This window comes from Ovis aries, chromosome 19 (genome assembly GCF_016772045.2).
Source record: "Ovis aries strain OAR_USU_Benz2616 breed Rambouillet chromosome 19, ARS-UI_Ramb_v3.0, whole genome shotgun sequence".
Lineage (NCBI taxonomy): Eukaryota > Metazoa > Chordata > Mammalia > Artiodactyla > Bovidae > Ovis > Ovis aries.
The window spans coordinates 53,790,905-53,810,025 of record NC_056072.1 but is presented as its reverse complement, the minus strand read 5'-3'; the positions used below and the strand labels follow the sequence as shown (position 1 = coordinate 53,810,025).

At 44.9% G+C, this 19,121-nt stretch overlaps 1 protein-coding gene across 4 annotated transcripts in view; it reads left to right on the top strand.

The window, feature by feature from the left end:
- The window catches only part of LARS2 (leucyl-tRNA synthetase 2, mitochondrial), a 209,570-nt gene that overhangs the window by 117,948 nt on the left and 72,501 nt on the right, over positions 1–19,121 (top strand). For all 4 annotated transcript variants that reach the window (XM_060402607.1, XM_060402606.1, XM_004018520.5 and 1 more), the window contains 2 exons: positions 2,315–2,404; positions 12,861–13,004. In XM_060402607.1, the coding sequence (XP_060258590.1) occupies positions 2,315–2,404; positions 12,861–13,004 (234 nt within the window). The remainder of the gene's footprint in view (positions 1–2,314; positions 2,405–12,860; positions 13,005–19,121) is intronic.

Here is a 19,121-nt window from a genome sequence, read left to right as displayed (position 1 = left end):
AGCAGTGGATGTGATTTTTTTTCTTCAAATGACATGTGTAGAAATGCAATATATATGAAGCAGGCTGAAGGCAGAATGGAAGCTTGAAGGCAGAATGGAAGGAGGGGTCCGTACCTCCTACCCCCGTCTCACCTTGGAGCTGACAGTTCCCAGGAGAGCGCAGTCTGCGTCACCCATCTAACTGAAAGTAGCCTGATATTTGGTTGAATAATGATCTTTTTTCTCCCCCCCCACTGACTGGATCTATCATCTTTTTTTTTTCTATTTTAGATAAAAGCAGTTTTCCAAACCACAAACCTAAGGGAAGATTATCATGCTATTCCATGGCTATGTAATTTTTACTCTCTATCTATGAAAGCAGATCCAGGGGCTGAGGAAATATATATGTATATACATGCCTACATACATATTCATTATGTATGATAATTTGTTTTGAAAATTTAAATATACCAAAAAAAAAAACAGAGAAAAGAGCTCAGTCACTAGATGTAACAGTTGTCACTGTTTTGTCGTGTTTGCTCACCTGTTTCTTTAGACGTCTAATGGATAATAGTTTTAAAAAGCATATCCACCCTAACAAGGTCTGGGAATATTTCCACCGCCTTCCCCTTCCCCCGACCCTGTTTCCTGTTCGAGTTCATCTTGTGGACCTGTGCAATTTGAGTTCAGTTTATGAAACTCTCATGAGGGATACAAATTTAATCTGACATTCCTATATCTATTTACTTTTGTTCAACATCAATTTGGGGGTGCCTTGCTGTTTCGAGACCTGAGCATACATGATGAGCAAAATGAAACAGAGCAAACATAGCCCCTGCCCTGGGTTTTGTTAGAAATGGAAGTTCTTCAGTTGCTTATCAGGAAAATTAGTTCTGCCCGAAGCTTGCGGGGTGGGGGGCGGCGGGGGGGGGGGCCTTGCTGGTGAGGAGAATATGATGGGATGGGGATGAACCTGGAGGTTTGGGGGAGCAAACCCACCCGCAGTGTGCTGGCCTCGTTCTTGTGTCGGTGAAGTGCTTCGTGTGCCGTGCTCTTGAGACTCGATGCCCATGGCGCCTCGGGAGCCGGTGTAGCCTGTGTGTGCGCGTGGCTCTGGCGTTGGCAGGGGCGAGCTACAGTGTGGGCGGAGTTGTTAGACTGGCTGGTTATTCACTCCCTGCCTTGCAGGGGCGAGTGGAACCTGTGATCAGAGTTATTTGTTTTCTGATAGTTATTCCTCTGCTGTTGTTACAAAACAACATAAAAAAGGACCCAGGACTCTTCCGTGAGAAACATCACTCATGGGGGACAGTAGGAGTTTACCTGCCACCTTGCTCAGCTCCTGCCGCCCTGGGCCTACCCTCCTTTCCTGGGCTTTAGAATCTCTCCTTATTCACTCATCAGGAGAAAGACTGGATCGACGGCTCTTTTGATGGAAGTATGCCTTCTGTCTGTCGTCCATGACAGATGAACCATCTGGAATGTCCCCTGCCCTACATCCATTGCTCTGTTAGCTCTCCTGGGCAGTGAAAGAGGAGCCCTAGAATGGAAACAGTGACGACGCAGAGGTTTTTATGCTTGGTTGACTTCCTCAACTCCAAACCTTACTGGTTAATTAATTAATTAAACCTTATCAGCTGGTTAATTAACAACCTGATTTCACAGATTCGATAGCACATGTGTTCTCAGGACAGCAAATACATTTTGGGAACATTCAACTTAAGCTTGGACATACAAGCCAGGTGGTTTTTCACTAAGTGTATTAACACTATTTGATAACGTTTCTAATGGGCCTTCCAAAGTAGACTCCAGCGTGATTCACATAATGGGATAAATGGAATATAATGAGTCTAAAAGAGCTATCAAGCCCCAGTTGTATCTAGAAACACAGGTTTGTTTTCCAGTGAGGATCATGCCGAAGCTAGCAGATATTCCTCTTGAATTTTGTGATTGCTTCCAAAATGAACTGCATTTATGAATTAGCTCCGTGGCCCCCAAATATGTTTATGCTGACAGAAAAGGGAGTACTCGAGTCTGTGCAGTGTGATTCAGCTGTTATTTGCATGCATGGGGCCGTGCAGAAGACTTAAATCGAGTTCCTCGTCATTAAACAGGCCCTGGGAAAGGTTGCCCAGGAGGTTGGCATTTCAATAACATCTCTCTTCCCAGAATAAATAGCCTCTTCCCTTACTTCACAACTTGATAAAAATATTATAGATTGATAAATATTTTTGCAGAGTGATTGCTTTTCAAAATTGAATGGCAAAGCTGATCCATATGTTGGGAGAGGGAATGTTTACAGTGGCCCATACCTAATTTTACCCCTCTTTGACAGGAAATAACGACGTGTTTACCGGATTACTACAAATGGACTCAGTATCTCTTTATTAAACTCTATGAAGCTGGACTGGCCTATCAAAAGGAGGTAAGTTAAAGTTTGTTGTTGTTATTGTTTAGTTACTAAGTTGTGTCCAATCCATTTGTGACCCCCTGGACTGTAGCCCACCAGGCTCCTCTGTCCATGGGATTTCCCAGGCAAGAATACTGGAGTGAGTTGCCATTTCCTCCTCCAGGGGATCTTCCCCACCCAGGGACTGAACCCGCATCTCCTCCGTCTCCTGCATTGGCAGGTGGATTCTTTACCACGAGTCACCCGGAAACCCCATGATAAGATAAGCCTTAGATGGTGGGACATGAGAGAAATAGTATCCTCGTGTGGCCTAGAACTGCAGTGTCCAATATGATGATGGCTATTGGCTACATGTGGTTGTTAAAATTTAAAGCAGTTAAGATTAAAACAGTATTAAAAATTCAGGTCCTCAGTCATGCAAGTCACATTCAGATGCTGGTAGCTAGTGCTGGACAGTCTAGATAGAAAACATCCCCATCATAACAGAATATGCTTTTAATCATTATGGTTTTTATGGGGGGTTTTTTGTTCAGTTTTCTCTCCTTTTCTTTGTTTTTTAAAAACCTATTTAATTTTTAATTGATGGATAATTGCTTTACAGTATTATGTTGGTTTCTATCAAACATCTGCATGAATCAGCCGTGGGTTTACCCCTCCCACTTGAACATCCCTCCCATCTCCCTCCCCATCCCGCCGCTCTAGGTTGTTACGGAGCCCCGGTTTGAGTTCCTTGAGTCATACAGCAAATTCCCGTTGGCTGTGTGTTTTACATATGGTGATATATCTTTCCATGTTACTCTCTTCATACACCCTACCCTCTCCTTCCTCCCCCCTCAGCCTTGTTCGTAAGTCTGTTCTCTACGTCTGTGTCTCCATTGCTGTTCTGCAAATAGGTCCAACAGTACCATCTTTCTAGATTCCATATATAATGCATTGGTATATGATATTTGTTTTTCTCTTTCTGACTTACTTCACTCTGTATGACAGATTCTAGGTTCATCCACCTCATTAGGACTGACTCAAATGTGTTCCTTTTTACGGCTGAAAATATTCCATTGTATACATGTACCACAGCTTCTTTATTATTTATCCATTCATCTGTCGATGGACATCCAAGTTGCTTCCATGTCTGTGTCTATTGTAAACAGAGCTGCAATGAACACTGAGGCACATGTGCCTTTTTCGGTTTTGGTTTCCTGAGGGTATATGCCTAGTAGTGGGATTGCTGGGTCATATGGTGGTTTTATTCCTCGTTTTTTTAAGGAATCTCCATACTGTTCTCCATAGTAGCTGTATCAATTTCATTATATTTTCAGTTAAAAAAATTTTTAGAATCAGTAGAGCAACTCATGTAGAAGGCTCAGTTTAGAAAATCAGGATAACGTGAATTTTCTTAAACCTTGACAACATAAAAAGTAACCTAGCTAACAAAAATCAGGAGGTGGAATTGGGGAACAGAAGTAGAAGCAAGTGAGAGATGACCCCTACATATTTCATAACAAGGAGCCATAGAAGGAGAATTAGACATTTATGTCTTTTTTTTTTTTTAAGTTGAAATTTAGCTATTAAAGCTAAGGATAAAGGCAGCAGAAACTAGAAGAGGAGTCTTGTGCGAGGAAGGCTGTATGGCCATGCTCAGTATCTCATATTACATGGCAGAGGGTCAGCAGAATTGTCTAAAGACAGTAATCAGACTTAAAGTAGTACAGTTTTATTACATAAAGTTATAATGGCAAATACCAGAAGAACTAATAAACAAAGCCTGCTAAAAGAGGAGTATTTTTATAATCACTTCAGATAATTATGAATGTCCTCCTTTAATACTATACCAAAACTCAACAAGTGGGTGGTTCTTAAAGGTCATTTGCAATGTTGAATCTAAATATCAGTGAACTTTTTGCACCCTTGTTATATTAAAATGTTTTGGTCTATTTTACCCTTCGAATGAATGCTTTACCCTTGTGTTATTATTATCACGAATATAGTTTTGACCTGCCAACTCCTTGTAGTGGTCTCCGGGACTCCAGAGGTTTATGAACCACACTGAGAACCTCTGTACAAAGTATACAATCCCTAACCCACTCTCATCTTTAAACTGAGGATATTTTAAAAATATTGGTTGTTTAAAATACAATGTCTTTTTTTTTTTTTTTTTTTAAGTATTCAGTCCCCATTAACATTTGGGATACATTGAAAGTGAGAACTTTGTAGATTCAGGTCATACTAATCTGTAACCACTGTAAACCCTCTTGCTGCTGCTGCTGCTAAGTCACTTCAGTCGTGTCCGACTCTGTGTGACCCCATAGACGGCAGCCCACCAGGCTCCCCCATCACTGGGATTCTCCAGGCAAGAACACTGGAGTGGGTTGCCATTTCCTTCTCCAATGCATGAAAGTGAAAAGTCAAAGTGAAGTCGCTCAGTTGTGTCTGACTCGTCATGACCCCATGGACTGCAGTCTACCAGGCTCCTCCGTCCATGGGATTTTCCAGGCGAGAGTACTGGAGTGGGGTGCCGTCGCCTTCTCTGAAACCCTCTTGAGTCAGTTTACTGTATTAACACACCATAGCTCTTCCTATGCCCAGAAGCTGGTTAGGTGAGGAGTGGTGAGAGACAAAAGTACCTGTCCAGGGTGCTGACTGCAACAGATCTTGTTGTTGTGTTGGAAGTATCATTGTGGTGTTAAAGAATAATTTTCAGAAGTTAAAAACATGACTCCCATACAAATATAAAATGAACGTGTGTCAGAGATTTCATTCAGCTCGTTCATTAGCAGGAGAACCAGCTGTATGTTAAGACTGGTTCAAATGAGGTTTCGAGGAAGGACGATTTATAGCGTTGAAGGCATGTGATATGTGTTTGCTGATAGAATCGAAACTGCTGAGTGTCCTACCAGGCATAACCCTCGTTCTGGGGACAGTCTTTCCTGTGACTCAGAGATCACTTGCATTGGCATCGCCTGGGAGCCATCTGTGTCACGCTCAGACAAAACCTCTGGTGTTGCTCTGTGGTTTCCGTAGGCTAACCTCTTCTTTGGCACCCTAGTGGAGTTGTACTGGGTTGGCCAAAGCATTCATTCATGTTTTTTCCATACCATCTTATGGATGTTTTTCCATACCATTATTAAAATAACTTAATAATGAAGAAGGAGTCAAACAAAGGTAAACATCCCTAGAAAATCAGATAATCCCTGGGGGATGTGGCTCTGCTAGCCAATTCCAGCTTGCCTTGAAGAAGCAACCCCTTTTGCCTGTTTCTAAGTTTGGAATAATTTTTCTTAACAGCATTATTCAATATTCAGAAGCAAAAGGGTCGGAAGGGAATTGGTGGGAAAATCGTCAGCTTCCCACTCTCAACAGCAGGTTCGGTGCTAACCGAGCAGCCTGGCAGACTCCTTCCCAGAAGAGCCTCCCTGCTCAGGTGGATCAGAATTGTACGCCAGTCAGGTCTCCACACTGGACTCACCCATGGGTCCGAGCAGAGGGATTAAGAGATCACAAGCGAGATTGTGTATCCCAAGTAATAGCAGAAGGACAGACAGAAATCAAAGCTACCAGCACATGAAAAAGCCACAGCAAAGCAGAGGACATCCTGCAGGTAAAACTGTTCTTTAGAGTGTAAGCAGTGGTACAAGGCATCAGTTGGATTAGCCAGTGTTAACTATCCTCAGTTGCTTTGTTACTCTTTATGCGGATGTGATATGAAAGAGGTAACATGTTAACGTAGCAGTGTAAACAGTTCTTGCCTGGAGCCTTTGGCTGTGTGATAGCCCTTTATGAGACACTTGATTTTTTGTATCTGTGTATTGTATAGTTAAGCTGACTCTGAATATATTGAATATTTACTGTAATATTCCTGCATAGGACACTTGCTTCACTCTTTGTTAGTGCTGCTTCAGTTCTAAGCACATCAAACCCAAGTAGGAAGCTTAACCTCTTCAATATTGGGTTGGGGCCAAAGCCAGTCATAAGCACCGTCTTAGGAGCTGAGTAACGTTTCTAAAGATGGAAGGATTTCCAGGGGGTCCCCCACTTCATGAGCACAACTGTGCTCCCGGGTCCAGATAGCTCTCTTCTCCCCAGTGATTTCCAGATCAGTGTCTCACACACACACACACACACACACACACACCCCTAATATCCACCCTCCTGGGAATTTGGTCCAGTCTTCCCTCTGACTCCTTCTGTCATGGAAACAGCCTATATTCCTTTCCTGATGCTGCTGCTGTAACAAATTACCACAAACTGGGTCGCTTAGAACAACACAGATTCATTGTTTTACAGTTTCTGAGGTCAGAAGTCCATGAAATAGGTCTCACTGGGATACAAATCAAGATGTTAGCAGAGCTGCCTTCTTTCTGAAGGCACTAGAGGAAAATCTCTTTCCTTGCCTTGTCCAGCTTCTGGAGGCTGCTCCCATCCTTGAGTTTGGACCCCTCTCCATCCTCAAAACCAGAGCATCTTGAAATCTCTCTGACTGTGCTTCCATCATCATATCTCCTCAGACTCAGACTCGGACTCTTCTGCCTTCCTCTTTCTCTTATAAGAGCTTTTTTTCATTACTTTGGGCCCATCTGGTTAATCCCAGTTAATCTCCCCATCCCCAAATCCTTCATTAATCATATATCTTCAAAGATCCTTTTGCCATGTAGGTAACACCAGTTGCAAGCAACACAGGACATGGACATCTTTGGGGTGTGGTGGTTCTGCCTCTCACAAGCCTCCCCGCTTCAGAGGCTTGTTGCGAGGATTAAACTGGTAAATGCTTGTGGAGAGGCTGGAATGGTGCCTGGCGCAGAGTACATCCTTAATAAGTGCCCATCTGTGGGTGCCTGTAGTTACCTAGGGTCATTATGATATTTAAATTGGAAAAACAAAAAGTTAAAAAATCCTGAAGCCTCCTGGCTAATTCTGAGGCAACCTGCACATGGAAAGGTATTACAGAAAAAACAGTGTAGATTGTTTCATGGGTATTCATTTAGAAAGACACTGTTTTTCTTGCTGGTTATTGATTTAAATTTTTTTGATGCATTCTTTTAAGTCACTTAAATGACATGATCTTAAGAAAAAAAGTCATAAACAGAATGTTAACATGCACACGTGGTACACTGTTTGAAGACCAGAGTTATCTTTAATCCAAAGTATTTTTTTCCAGATAGATTTCCTTTTATTGGATAGCCATTTTCAAATTGGCTTTAAAACATAAAACATACTGATATAGTTAGCTTTCTATTTCTGGGGTTTATTTCAAAATAGAAGCTTTGAAGTTAGCATAAGAAAGTTAATTTGATTTTAAAAAAAACTGCATATAGCATACTTTGTAAAGCATATTTGGCCAAAAAAATAATTCACATATTAATACTTTTCCTCTAATGGCATTGTCATAGCCTTTAAAAAAAAAAAAAAAAAGATAGCCTTAATCCTTAAATTCAGTTCTGCTATAAGTATAAATGGACATTTAGGGAGAGTATTTTAGCAGAGCATTACAAAGCAGAGCTGGAGTCTCATTCTTGTTCTTAACAAGGACTGTCCATCAGAATGTTTATTTCCATTGCAGAAGCGAATCTGTTCTTGCTCTCATGGACCAAAAATATTTTCAGCCAAAAATATGAATATACAGACTTCTTTTTGGGAGAACATTAAATATCACCTCTCTGGTTAAAAAAAGAGAAATTCCGTGGATGTAGCTAGCGGAGAGAATAATGCCGTGTTCTACCTGGACGTTGTAGGGAACTGTGGAGCGCCACTTAATCTGTGAATTTGTCTTTGACCCTTGATTTCAGCAGCAGCTGCTGCTAGTGCTAATTCACCAGCCTAAGCTACTTAAAGAAACGCAGGGCACAAACAGGCAGCCTCGCCCAGTCTGCCCCCTGGTGTCTCTGGAAGGTAGTGCAAGCAACAAGCGGCGGCCTTGGGAACTTTCCACCCCCCGCCCCCGCCCCCCACCCCATTCTGGACCGAGTCCAAATTCAGGCCCATTCTGGATGGAATAGAGCAAAATCGATTTTGAGAATTAGATCCTTTAATGAGATCTATGTGGTGTTCCTTAATTAAGTGAGCTTTTGTCAAGAAAAAAGCTAATAGTCCTTGAGAAAATCAATACCCTAAAGCATATCTCACTAGCCTTTGGAACCCGAAGCTGCATGGCAGGATACTCAGAAAAGGTCTCCAGTCATATGGAAGAAGAGCTCGAGGAGAAAGAAGCCAGGGAAATGATGGGGAGCAGCCTGAGCCTCACTAGTGGTGCTGTGGCCAGGCAGGAGCCAAAAGCATGCTGATGGAGGGTGTACTCCGTTAGGACTGGCGGCCGGTGAGGAGGGTGAGGGCCAGGGAGCAAGCGGAGAGAGGATCCAGAGCAAGGCCAGGATGAGATGAGAAAGGACGAGCTTTGACACAGGAGGCCTGCTGGGGCGGTAGGCACCAGGGTGTCTGTGTCGCAGAAAAGAGGGCTGATAAACTCCAAATCAGGCTCTGCTTCAATGCTATACATCGTCATATTTAAAACAGACAGCTAGTGGGAAGTTGCTGTATGCCACAGGGAGCTCAGCCCAGTACCCTGTGACAACCTAGAGAGATAGGCCAGGAGTGGGGTGGGAAGGAGGTTCAAGAGAGAGGGGATATATGTATTCTTATGGCCGATTCATGTTGTTGTACGGCAGAAACCAGCACAACATTGAAAAGCAGTTATCCTCCAATTAAAACTAAGTTTTAAAAACATCAGAATGAAATTGCCTTGAGAATCCCCAGTGGACACCATGGTCTCCCACGACTCCAAGAGCTCAACAGCCAAGAAGGGGAGGGGAAGGGGGAGAAAACGGTGCAGCGTCCACAATCTGGAATCTGTACAAACCACAGTCTGTACAAACTGGACTTTGCGAACACAGTCACTTCTTGTGTAGAATCGTGTGGTAACGTGCATTTCTAAGATGCTTTCTGAAAGCTTCCCACAAATCCCGCAGACCGGAAAAATGTTAACTTGGCATTTAAGCCTTGATCAGCTTGGGGAGGTTCTCTTCTTCAGGATGACGGCTCACTCCGTGATGTTGCCGGATAACTTGTGTTAGAGAAGCAGTGGGCAAAATCAGCTAGAGTCCAGTGTTTCTGCAGGTGTTTTACTGATTTCAGTACTGATTAAAGTTGATTGGAAAATATAGGGATAGGCTGTATTTTGCTAATAAGACTAGTTGACTGTAAGGAGCATGGCGTTGGCCTCGGAGGTAATAGAGGCCGTAATTAACCAGGGTAGGGACCACAGTCAGTGAAGTTGTCCATAAACTGTATTCTGTGGAGCATGACTGTGCTTGCTTAAAAATCAGGGCATCCATCAAAGTAAGTGTTCAAAATGTGAAAACCCAGGAATGCCAGATGAGAAGACAGACCATGGCGTGAAGCTGTAGGTAAGAGACTGTTAACGTAAGAAAGGAGACCCAGAGAAAGATTTGGAAGTCAGCTCCAGGCCTTCAAGAGGCCGTGGATGCTGTGCACCCTGGACCCTATAGGCCCTGAATTTTGACCACCTGTGGGTTTACCACCTGCAGAAAGGCCAACTCTGAACTCTGTAACTGTGCTTGAGATGGATCATGGTCCTGAGACGAAACGAGACTGAGTACTTACAAGATGCATCTTTTTTTATATTACTATTGTTTGGCTGCAGCAGCTCTTAGTTGGGGTATGTGGGGTCAGGTTTCCCGACCAGCGACTGAACCCAGGCCCCCAGTGCATTGGGAGCACAGACGCTTAGCCGCTGGACCACCAGGCATGTCCCTTTAATTTGAATGCATCTTTGATTAGAAACTTTATTTCCTTTTGTATTTTTCCTCTCCCCATCAAGACTTTCACTGGGGGAAAATTGCTTTTGTGTTTTGCTTCTATTTGTCTTTCATTTGATAGCAGGGTTTTATTATAACGTGTGAACCTCTTAGGAGCACATCTCCCTCATTGCATTTTGTAACTTGGAGTCTGAGAGCTGCCAGGCTGTGTGGGAAATGTCGATGAGAAAATCAAGTCCTGTCCTGTTCTTGCAATCCGCAGGGTTGAGTGTTTGCTTCTTCACGTCACCTGAGGTTTGCAGCGGGGACAGGAGGCAGAGGTGGAGGCATACAGGGCTTTTGTTCTCCCTTTCGTATTTTGTACTGTTTTACTTGTGCACTGGTTTTGGGTTTGGGGGGACAGGGGGCTCTTGAAGGAGCTGTCCTTGTTACTGAACAGTACTTGGCCCTCTCTTTATATCTTTTAAGTGGTATCCTTCCCCTCACCCCTAATATGGGCAATGATAAAAGATAAGTAAGCCTCCCTTGGCTTATTCACCTCCAGTTTTTAGGTCTGAAATCATTTGTCCTATATTTTGTCTCTCTCTGTCTATGGATTCAAGGATTTGGGGGACTGTAGAAAGAGGGGAGAAAAATCACTCTATGCCACGTCTTTTCCATTCCTACTCTATGCTTTACATGTTTAAAATTTGCAGTGGGTATATTACTTTTTGGAGAAGGCAATGGCACCCCACTCCAGTACTCTTGCCTGGAAAATCCCATGGACGGAGGAACCTGGTAGACTGCAGTCCATGGGGTCGTGAAGAGTCGGACATGACTGAGCGATTTCACTTTGACTTTTCACTTTCATGCATTGGAGAAGGAAATGGCAACCCACTCCAGTGTTCTTGCCTGGAGAATCCCAGGGACGGGGGAGCCTGGTGGGCTGCCGTCTATGGGGTCGTACAGAGTCGGACACGACTGAAGTGACTTAGCAGCAGCAGCAGCATATTACTTTTTAGTTGTAAAATCACAACCCATAGCAGTTAGCCTCTCTGGCATTCCTCCTTTTTCTGTAATTTTTAGATATGCCTTTGGATCAGTCAGGGTCCCAGCAGAAGAAAAGCAGGCCCGCCTGACAGCAGTCACTGAAGAAAACGTGATGAAAAGACGGATTCTGTGCAGAGTTCGGGGAAGCCCACAAGGGGTGGTCCAGCCCCTGGCACTAGGAGCAGAAGGAAGCCTTTGCCCACCTCGGGTGGCAGGGGTGACACGGGGAGCCATTCCTGGAACTGGGAGAGCAGTAGCTGGAGCAGCAGGCGAGGTCGGCCCATGAGCCACGCGGGAAGGAGCTGGGGGCCTCTCACTGGTTGAACCCAGTCAGAGGGCAAGGGTCCAGGTTAATGTGGGCACAGGGGACCACTTCCACCACAGAACATGGTGGAAAGAGGATTGGAGGGGCAAATAGGCAATATTCAACACAACGTCTTATTAGAATCGTTTATTGATATTTTAAAACACAATATATACGTTCTACTGCCCAAACACGTCTTGGTACTCATTGCCCTCTTTGTTCTAAGTCTTACCGAAATGTCATAAGGGAGTGAATGTAGGGGACTTCCCTAGTGGTCCCAATGCTGGGGGCCTGGGTGTATCCCTGGTCAGGGACCTCGATCCCACACGCCACAACTAAAGATCCTGCGTGCCACAGCGAGCTAAGAGCTGGCACAGCCAAAGAAAGAAAGAAAGAAAGACAAATGCTTTTTTAAAAGGAATGAGTATAAATGGCAGGGGTGTTTTAAATGAAACTAAAAACAAATTAGAACTCTGTGAAGAGAAACTTCATCCTGGTTAAGACTATAGGTTCTATCAGCCAAAGAAATCTATGGAGAAAGATCTCAGAATATTGTTACCTTTTGGGGGGCCAATGTTGATGGGGAAAAGGCGGAACAGAATTTTCTGGGGTGCTGGGAATGCTCCGTGTCTTGATGAATGATGGTGGAAATAGATCGAGCTATACATTTAAGATTTATTCACATTACTCTGTATGTTGTACCTTAATTTAAACAGAAGTTTGTTTTTTTTTAATCACAAAAATGTTTACAATTCCTAGAGACCTGAGTTCCTACCCTGCTGTCTCTGTTACTTACTGACTGTGTGACCTCAAGCAAGTTATTTAATCTCTCTGTTCTTTAATTTCCTCCCATGCAACTTGAGGATAGTCATATTCTTACCTCAAAAGGTTGTCGTGAGGATTAGAAGAGCCTACCTTAGGGAAGCATTTGGTACAGCATCTGGCACATGGTAATCACTCAGGAAGTACTGGCTATTTCTATTAAGATAAACCTATTGTTTTCCCTAAAATAACCCAATTCTGGTAAGTTCTGGGTATCATTTTTTTTTTCTTCTTTTCTTCTATTTACTAAAATTTCCAATCTGCAAGTCCATCCTTTTATACAAGCAGATTCTGAACTTGAGTTAGCCACATGCATACAGCCTCCCTTCCCAGGCCTGTCCTGATAAGGTGAAAGCACTGGGGCAGTTCACATTCTTTCTTTTCAGCTTGCCAGTAGCTTCCTTGCCAAACGATGCTCCAAGGAGATGCCCTTAAGTCTCAGAGCAGAGATACTGCCTTTGTAGCCTGTCTCACCTGGGAGGGACCTCCATATGAATCTTATTCAGTATACTCACCAGATTGCCTCGTTTTGTTTCATGAATTATAACAGGCCTTGGTTAACTGGGACCCAGTGGACCAAACCGTGCTTGCCAATGAGCAGGTGGATGAACACGGCTATTCATGGCGTTCTGGAGCAAAGGTGGAACAGAAGTACCTCAGACAATGGTTTATTAAGACAACTGCTTATGCAAAGGTGAGTGTCAGCCTGGAGGCGCCCCACTAAGGCTTATGTTTGATCAGGTCTTCTGAATATTAGCCTCACTGTTGGAGGTGAACTCTAGCTAGAGCTGTTAGAGCCATGGGTGTGTGGAGACAGGAAGCACATGGTCCTCAGGGTCACTCACACAGAGCATGATGGATTTGAGTCCTTCAGTTGGAAATCAAGAATAGCACCTGGAGGTCATCGTAGGCCATTGTTTGCTGACCTTTCAGCAAATCACTGTACTGCCCTAAAGGCCGAAAAACATTCATCTTTATCTGCAGCTATATCAGCAAGAAAACTAGAAAGGAAAAAAGTATCTTCATGTATGCTGTTCTAGTAAGACCTCCAGAAAGACAGAATGACATTTCTGAGGGTCCAGAGGAGACCACCTAAAGGAGTGAGGGGATGGCGGTCTTCATGCGGGAAGGCCAGGATGAAAGTGAACTGAGGCAGGAAGCAAAGCTCTGGACTCTGTAACTCTTGTCGTGTCTCCGATTAATAGTGTAAACCAGTGTGAGTCCCTGAAGTTCAGTTTCCTCATCAATAGAAGGACAGGGTGTGACCAAGTGCTCTTTAAGTTGCCTCTGGCTCTTTATGTTTTCAGAAATTTAAGGGAAGACCAACCATTGAAAGGCGGGGCTTGCTTACTAAATCAACAATAGCCTGGGAGTAATAGCTTATTCTGGGTATGCCAGAACCACTCTGTGCAAGATATTCTTTGAGCCTACCATGTTTCAGGATATGGAATTGAGCGATCACTTCCTGAAATTCCAGAGAAAAGTGATTAGAACAAATCAGGGGGATTTCCTGTGGCAGTTTGATAACCTTTGTATCAGCAGAAGACTGGAAGTTAGCCGGCTCTGAACAGGTAAAGGCATCGTGCAGAGCTGCTGAGCGATGTGTGCCATAGTTCCATACGTGGGATGGTTATACCTTCCCATCGTAGCCCACGGGTTGCTACATCACAGATAGGGTACTGGACTGAAGTGGACTTTGGGTCAGATCCAGTTATGCACTTTTTATATCGTAAAATAAGCACAAGTTATAAATAACCTCTGATCACTACAAAACTCTGCTGAATTAGGACTATAGTTCTCCAATTCACCATACTAGTGCCATATGGTTATATGACCTCTAGTTCTTTCACTCAAAAGACATGTCTTAAATGAAAATGTTCCCCATTTTAATTTACCCAGCATGTAGCATATGGTTTTGGAAAACTACTCATTAGAACTTGCTAACATAATGCCTTGCTCCTTTTAAGCACGCTAGTAGTCTTGAGAGGCTGAATGGAAGCAAGCTGAGGACATAGCTTTCTATCACAGCCCAGGCAGTGGGAGCCCCCACCTGCTGGCAGCTGGGGAGACTGCATCACCAGCAGGCATGCCAGGTCACCTCAGGGACCTGTCAGATGACTCTAATAGGCACTGTTGGAAAGGCCACCTAATCAGCTCTTTTGTTTAACCTCTGCCTCTAATTGGAAATGTAATAACCTGAGTGGCATTATTCTTTAAATTGTCAGCTGTGAATTTTCAACTGTTCAGCAGAAGTGGTTAGTTACCATGGTGACTTGCCTGCTTCTTGATGAACTCCAGGGAAGAATTAACTGAAAAGCTGACATCAGAAGTCAACACTTGGTTTGCCCTGAAAATCAGCAGAGGAGGTGGCGTGGGAGTGGTTAAGGGTGAGCAGATATCTGTGTTCACTGCACATGCTTGACTGAGGGCTACATGTGCACAAAGCAAGACTTCATAAGGCCTAATAGAAAATGATTACTATGGGATTAAGAGGAGAGCAGAGCTATCAGGGGGCCACAGAGTGCTCTGAGACTTGGAGTTATGGTTCAGCCGAAAGTACGCAGTTGAGACCCCAGAAAGGCTATATATTACAAATGTGCATGACTCTTTAGGACCAAGGACAAAATCAAAATAGACCCACCTTAATTAAAAATAAGCCTGACAGTTTCAAAAGTAACTTTCAGAACAACACTCAACACCTTAAAAGGGAAACAGCATAGTTCCGACTCGCTGAAAGGTTTGTTTTATCTGCAATGTCCAGCATGTAGTAAAAAATTACTAGATTTGCAAAGAACCAGGAAATTGTGATCTATAATAAAGGGGCGGGGGGAAAGGGAGTCAGCACAAGAGAAGTAGATCCTGAGATAAAGGAAAAGACGGTCATAAGGAGTGAACAGATGAGTGGACAGGGGAATCTCTGGAGAGAAATGGAAACATTAAAAAAAAAAAAAGGAAATCTAGAACAGAAAAGTATAACATCTGAAATGGAAAATTATTGTTTGAGCTGCAGAGGGATGCGTAAGGGTTAATTAAGCCATAAAGCTGTAAGGGAACCCCTGCCACTCTATATAGGGAACAAAACAAATGGTAGTTCTAAAACAGAAATATGCATGACACGTTTAAGGAGAGGGTGGGATGATTTGGGAGAATGGCATTCTAACATGTATACTATCATGTAAGAATTGAATCGCCAGTCTATGTCTGACTCAGGATACAGCATGCTTGGGGCTGGTGCATGGGGATGACCCACAGAGATGTTATGGGGAGGGAGGTGGGAAGGGGGTTCATGTTTGGGAACACATGTAAGAATTAAAGATTTTAAAATTAAAAAAAATAAAAAACTAAACAAAAAAAATAATAAATAAATTAAATAAATAAATAAATTTAAAAATAAATTTCAAAAAAAAAAAAGAAACTGAAATAATGACGGTATAGCGGAAACTAAGAGAGCCAAGAGGAGAAGCTCAAGATAGGGCTGGACAACCTGAAGAAATGGTTAGGGGCCAGATCAGGCAGTGCCTTAAGAAATCCGTACTTTATCATGGGAGTCCTCAGAAACCATTAAAGGATTCTAAGGAAAGGAGTAACATGATCAGCTTTGTGTTTTCATAAATTCACCGTGGAAAGGGTGAGGATGCAGAGAGACCAGTTAGGAGGTTACTGCAGTGCTCCAGGCATGCATAACTTAGGTGGTAGTGGGAATAAATGGGTAGGTTAGAAAAATATTCATATGGCAGAGCCTAAGAACTTGGTGATATTGAGTGAAAGCCTGTAGGAGATGGTGTCATGAAGAAAGCCCCTGACCTAGACACGAAGTGAACGATACAGCTACTCCCTGGGATAGGGAGTCCTGGAAGAGACACAGTCCTAACCCTTTTGAGTTTGCAGTGACAATGAATCATTTGAGTAGAGATGTAGAAATAAATGATTCTTGGATAAATGTGTCTAAAACTTCAAAGAAGATCAAGTGAGATAGGACATCTACATTAAAACCTCATATGACAGCATTAGTGTTGAATTAGTGATGAGGTCTTGCTATGTAGACAAGGATGAGATATTGAGTCAGTAATGCTTTTAGCTGCAAGTAACTGAAAACCCAAGTTCTGGTGACTTAATAAATGGGAGATTCCTTCCCAAAGAAGAAGTCCCAGTTGCTGGGACCAAAGTAGGATAGGGCTCTGAGTTGGCATTTCCATGGTTCTCATCAGCCATTCCTTCCTGCCTGTCACCTCATGGTTGCAAGATAGCTGCTGCAGACCAGACATCATGTTTCCATTCAAGACAGAGGCAATGTTAGTAACCAGAAGGCAAGACCTTTCCCCCCAGTGCACAGCCAAATTCCACCGATGTTCTGTTACCCGCTGTGTGTCACGTGGCTACACGCAGGCAAGGAAGGCCAGGAAAGCAGCCCTGAGCTTTTCAGCTTCTGGAGTCAAGATGGTTGGGGGAAGGGAACAGGGAATGGGCACTGAGATGGCCAAGCTGTGCCCGGCCATTATCTTTAGAGCTCCATGTGTACATCTGACTGTGCAGCCTTGAGGGCTGCCTCGATGGTGTACAGCTGGTGGTCTGCTTGGGAGCATGGCTGGAGGAGCCCTCTTTTCATCCTCGTGACTTCCCAATTAGAAAGATGATGCCTGATGTGAAAATCAAAATATAAAACATCTGAAATATAAAAATATTCTATCGAGGCTGTTCCGTGATGTATTTGATGCTTCTCCCTGTATCCCCCATCCAGTCCTCCCCAGGATTGTTTGCTTTATGAAACATTAAAAGTGATTTCAGCTGCTTGTTATGTGAAAAAAGAAAACTCGCAGTAGGAGTATCTGACGAGCATGAATTAGTCCTGGCAGGAATGTGTGGGAGGATTGTGGTGGGCAGCACCACGAGGCGGGAGCAAGGGGAGGAGGGCAGAGTGGAGACTACGTGCAGGAGGCAAAGGGGGTTCAGAGCCTGGTGGAACGAGCGCTTCGGTTCCTGACAGCAGGGTGACCATGGGAAGACGAGACAGGTGGAGAGACAGCTCCCCATCTGGCCCTTTCTGATGGACTTGCGGTTTTGACTTCTACACTGCCTCCTGTAGCCCCCAGAGGCTGCCTCCCTGCAGGTCCTCAGACAAGACACTGGGACACTGTACATGGCTCCTCTTTGGCATTAAAGTGGACGTGGCCATGCCCTGATATGGTGCTCAGTCAATACCCACACCTAATTGCTGCTGATGTTCTCTTAAGTTTCCAGGAGTTACCTGGCAACTGCTTAAATACGAACCAAGTCTGTGATCACCTCCCACTTCCTGCCTGCTTGCCCCTGATCTGATCAGTCCCCAGGCTTTTCCTTGTACGTTCATCTTACTGAATGTTCACATTATTCTTTGGAGGGTGGGTACCACCTGTTACCCCATTTTACTGATGGGGAAACAGAGGCTCACACTGGTCGTAAAGTAACAGCACTGGGATTCCAGTCCAGGTGCTTACCTTCTTCACCAGCAGTCTGTACCACTTCTCAGGTCATCTGATTCATTCTTTCTCTCCCAGATGTCATTGAGTGCCTTGCCTAGGTGCTAAGAATACGGGTGAGAAAAGCTGAGGTCCCTGCTCCTTGGGCTTCCCAGGTGGCTCTGTGGTAAAGAATCTGCCTGCCGGTGCAGGAGACGCGGGTTCAATCCCAGGGTCGGGAAGATCCCCCGGAGAAGGCAAGACAACCCACTCCATTATTCTTGCCTGAAAAATCCCATTGTCAGAGGAGCCTGGCGGGCTGCAGTCCATGGGGTCACAAAGCATCGCTGACGACTGAGCAGCTTAGCACGCACTGCTCTTTGGGAGCTCAGGGACTAGCACAGGAGACCTTCACAGACACGCGAGGTCACGGCCCTTGGGATCACCGTCGAGAGGTCACGGCCCTTGGGATCACCGTCACACTGCAGGAGAGCACAGGGGAGCTGAGGAGCCCCGTCTGCCCAGTGTTCGGAGGCGGTACCGCCAGATGGTGGTGAAAGCTGGGACGTGCAGCATGTCTGTAAGGGAGTGTTTCGTTGCCTTCCAGACGTTCAGGGAACTTCACACTTCACAAGTCTTTCCAAGTAGAGCTCCTGCTGGCAAGAAGGAGACAGGCAACACCGAGCCCTTAGGAGATCAGGGAGGGTGGGCAGTAATAAGCCAGCCCTTTCCCTGCCCGCTTTGTGCCTCTCATCTTGGCTTCACACCGCACTTGGGGGTAAAGTAGAGACACCTTTCCCAGAGCTCCCTGGCCTTGTCTGCCCCTGCAAAGAGGGAAACTCAGGGGTTGGAGTGGTGTGGAGGGGAGGGAGGGGAGCAAGGCTATGACAGGAGCTCTGGGTGTGGGGTGTGGGGGAGGAGACTGGAGCAGAAAGGCTGCCCTGGAGGAGCAGTGGTGCACGGGTACAGGGGTCTAGGCCCCTGGTGTCCCTGGCTTCTTAAGAGTCCCCTGTGCTCTGGATTAGGGACCCTGGGGTACCCTTGTTCTGATCCCAAGGCCTGGAGTTCCCTGTGAGAGCACTTGGCCGTCTCCTGGAAAGAGGGCTGTTGCCTGGCTCCCTGCTCTTGCCCTCGGGTCCTCTCCCAGCCCCAGAACAGAGACTCGGGTCACAGGTGGTGCCCGGAAACGCCTCCTCCGAGCAGCGCGCAAGTCCTCACGCGCTGTCAGGAGCCTTTGCCGAGGGATTGGTCGGTGGGGTTTGGCCCCTCCGCCCCACCCTGCCGCCCAGAAAGATCCTTGGCCCCGATGTCTCCTCCCGTGTGTGCAACCGGGACCTTCACACGGTTGGCCCGTGCACCGAGGAGATGTTGGCTGA